The 3,383-nt window shown below is 36.3% G+C and overlaps 1 protein-coding gene across 1 annotated transcript; it reads right to left on the bottom strand.

Moving 5' to 3' along the window:
- Positions 1-962: 962 nt before the first annotated feature.
- LOC106676972 (C-type lectin lectoxin-Enh6-like) lies at positions 963-3,163 on the bottom strand. The gene is made up of 2 exons (XM_076879588.1): positions 3,107-3,163; positions 963-1,187 (listed from the first exon to the last, which is right to left on the bottom strand). Exons 1-2 carry the CDS (start codon positions 3,161-3,163, stop codon positions 963-965), a joined length of 282 nt encoding a protein of 93 aa, XP_076735703.1.
- Between the last annotated feature and the right edge of the window lie 220 nt (positions 3,164-3,383).

The raw sequence follows: 3,383 nt of genomic DNA, 5'->3' as shown, positions 1-3,383 counted from the left end.
TAGTACAGAGTATCTAACATGTTATTTGTCATGCACACATGCTTAAAACAACTCATCATAATGCATCTTAAAGTATTGATAAGTCACCTGTTAATCAATCATCTGACATCAGCAGCATCACACTGACTTTTTTTCTGCTGCCCTCAAGTGGCCACAAAGTAAATAACAGGTACTTACATTCCAGCTGTGAAAATTCAAACCACAAACATCTTTTCCTCTCAGGAGTGCTCTTCTACATGGCTGAACCCTAAAAAACGTACGCAGCACACTTGTAGTAGTATTCTGCTGTCACAGCAAAAATAAATCACATTACAAAGTTGCTGCTGTATTTGAAGCTTTGGAGTAGAAAGTACTTTGAGAGCTCAACTGAGTAGAAAGGTGTTAAAAAAGTACCAGTCCAGTCCATTAAAGTCTCATTGAGCTGATTGTGCAGACAAAGATGTGTGTTTGGATTCTGACCACTCTGTCATGCACTGGTTACTTTGATCATATTTTGACAGCAGGGTGTGTTAGAGACACTGGCTCTTATATCCTCTTTGCACTGATTTGCTGTTCTGTTCTACTCTGGCCCACTTAAACAGCCCAGGAAGTCCTAGAGCTCCTTATTTGAAAGAATTCTTCTTGCATTTAAATAAGAAAGAAACCAAGATAATAATCATGAAATAAAGGAGATGGTAACTGGCTATTCATGTGCAACACTTTCATTTTATTGATTTAAAGTTATCCAGAAAAACAAACAAACAAACAAATGCATTATGAAAACACCTGTTTAATATAGTATTACAGAGTCTTTAAATTTCATTACTCCAGCCTTGCAATTCTGTACTTTTAATATGTTTAATTAACAAACATATTCATTAGGATATATCAATATTAACATTGCTAAATTTTATTGTGGAGGGACGCTACATGCCAACATAACATCAGGTTAACTGTCTAATGTTGAATTAGTGTCTTAGTTTCTAAGCACAAGCATTGCGTTTTACACAAACAGAGGGATAACCACGAGAGCATGGTTCGTCATTCCACTTCTTAACAGGACCAAAGTTGTTTTGCACACAGTGTTCGTTTTTTTCCAGGTTGTTTGGCTCGCCTGCAAGCCAGTTAAAAAAGCGTACCACAGAGCCATCAGACCACATCCATCTGCCCTCCATGTGGATGTCACTGAGTCCAATCCAGGTGGGTGCCTGAGTAGGGTCAGAGTTCCCGATCAGGGATCTGACAAAACTCTCTTCATCGCTGGTGTGGATGGACACCAGGTTGGATGGACACCAGGTTGGAACTCTGCATTAGCCCAGCTCATTGGTGCAGCTACATACTTATAGCAACGGTTGTTGAAGTACCACCAGAATGGGGGACAGTTACTTGAATCGCTGGTTTTATGAAGAAGACAGGAACAAGAAGAGGAACAAGATCATGAATTTTATCAGTGATAGAAACTAAACTGATCTATACTGCCGAGATCCTAAATTTGAGACCAAATGGCAGGTTTCCTTCTTTTCTATGCCTCTGAAAGTGTTTCTGAACAGTGAACATGATGGAATCAGTCAAATGCGTTTGTCAAAAACTTTCACTCCTTTTTCCACTAGCACAATTCAAACTGACCAGCCCTTCTGACAAAAACTAAATAGTTAGTTACAACTGTGAATAATTCAGATTTGTGTTTACATGTCTGTGTCACTAAAAATGACTATTGTATTGCTTTTATATGACAGTTCATATATATATATATATATAGGCCTTACTAAATTAAGGGCTCACAGAGCTTAGTGCTAAACTACACTGCTGAAGCTTCTTCCTACAGGATGTTCAGGTCTCTGCAGAGATTTGGGCTGCTTTCTTTTATAGCTGCCTGAGAGGTTGTTTTCACTGATCACTGAGATATCATTGGTCATTGTCTAGATAAAGGTCAGAGAACATCATAGGAGGCCAAATAAATTTGCTTGATGCTCAATAAAAGTCAGACAATTATATTTTTATTATATTATAAAAATATAATTTCTTATCAGAAAAACATCGAACATGTATACCAGTAAGGGGAAATAAAAGTATCTGAGCTTTTCCAGTACATGAGGCAAAAAACTCTCTACACTGTTTTCGTTTTTATAACAGCACAGAAATAAACTGATTATAGCAGGCCAGCTTAGTGTCAATTAAAAAAAAAACTGAAAAGAAACGTAGCAGAGATGACTGTTGATGGTTGACTTGGAGGTCACCAAGTGCAAACTCTGAGATAGCAAACCCCCATCAAGGCATCTCACTCTATGGGCAGGATTTACTTTAAGGTAGTAATATTGTATTTCAAATATATTCATTTTGTTTAATTTGTTGTTTTTAAACATGCTATAAGAGGTTTGTGCTGCAGTAAGAATCTGTCAAAATTCAATTTTAGTGAAAGAGAAAAACACTTTCTATGGAACAACTGATAAATAAAATATCAAACATGAATTGTGACTTTTGTGTTTCACCATTTAAATAGACTTAGGCAATAAAGGCCTATGAGACGCTCAATAGAGCATCCGAATGGTTTCCCTTCATTTCAGAATTTAACAGCAAATAAAACTTGTGACCATCATCTCCCCGACCTGCTGCTTTTCTGCCTTCAGCAACAAATATTTAAGCCTTCTGGCTTGTACATGTTAAAGTGTAATAATATGTTTTTATCTGTTTGTATAAACACATCGTAGTTAATCAGAAAGGTGCATTATGTGTGTTTGGATAAAAATAAACGGCAACTGGCAATTAAAAGGAGGAAGTATTTCTTTAGTGATGACAATTAGTAAACTAATTTCATGGTTAACAATAAAAAAGACAACATGGCCTCTGTATGAGTGTCTATATCAAAAACTGTGGAGTTACACACAAGTTTTGAAGTTCAATTCCACAGTTCCTGAACCTGAAAATTTTGAGAAACTTCAAGGCCTATTTGTTCTCAGATCATTAATCGCAGTGTACATATCGACTGCTAAACAGATCACATCACATGTACACTTGAGATTTTGAGACACACTGTCAGCTTCACGATCCATAAATATAAATTCCTTTCAAATATTAGTAGAAACTTTCGACTCCTCTGTAGTCCTATGCTATTTCTAATAAAACAGGCATGTTTTATAGATAGACATACAAAAGCTGGCCACTGTGTGTTTTTGTAAGTGAACATAAAATAGTCTAAATAATGTTTATTAAGCACTTTTCCAGGTCAGTGCTAAAAAGTAATTCACAAGGGCAGCAAACCCAACCGTTAATCATGTCATAAAATCATCAAGTTTAAAGGAAGACAGATAAAATGTTGTCAAAGGCAATAAAAACAGATAAAAACAAATGAGTGTACAAAAAAGTGATGAGGACATTCAAAGGGAAACTGAGGAAAGGTTCTCCCA

This window comes from Maylandia zebra, linkage group LG22 (assembly GCF_041146795.1).
Source record: "Maylandia zebra isolate NMK-2024a linkage group LG22, Mzebra_GT3a, whole genome shotgun sequence".
NCBI classification, from domain to species: domain Eukaryota; kingdom Metazoa; phylum Chordata; class Actinopteri; order Cichliformes; family Cichlidae; genus Maylandia; species Maylandia zebra.
The sequence above is the reverse complement of the archived record's forward strand: the minus strand, read 5'-3'. Positions and strand labels throughout refer to the sequence as shown.

Coding starts and splice junctions, on each gene's coding strand:
- LOC106676972 (XM_076879588.1), bottom strand. CDS start 3,163: ATGTTCACTTACAAAAACACACAGTGGCCAGCTTTTGTATGTCTATCT. Junction 1,188..3,106: donor TATGTCTATCTATAAAACAT/GCCTGTTTTATT, acceptor GACCCTACTCAG/GCACCCACCTGGATTGGACT.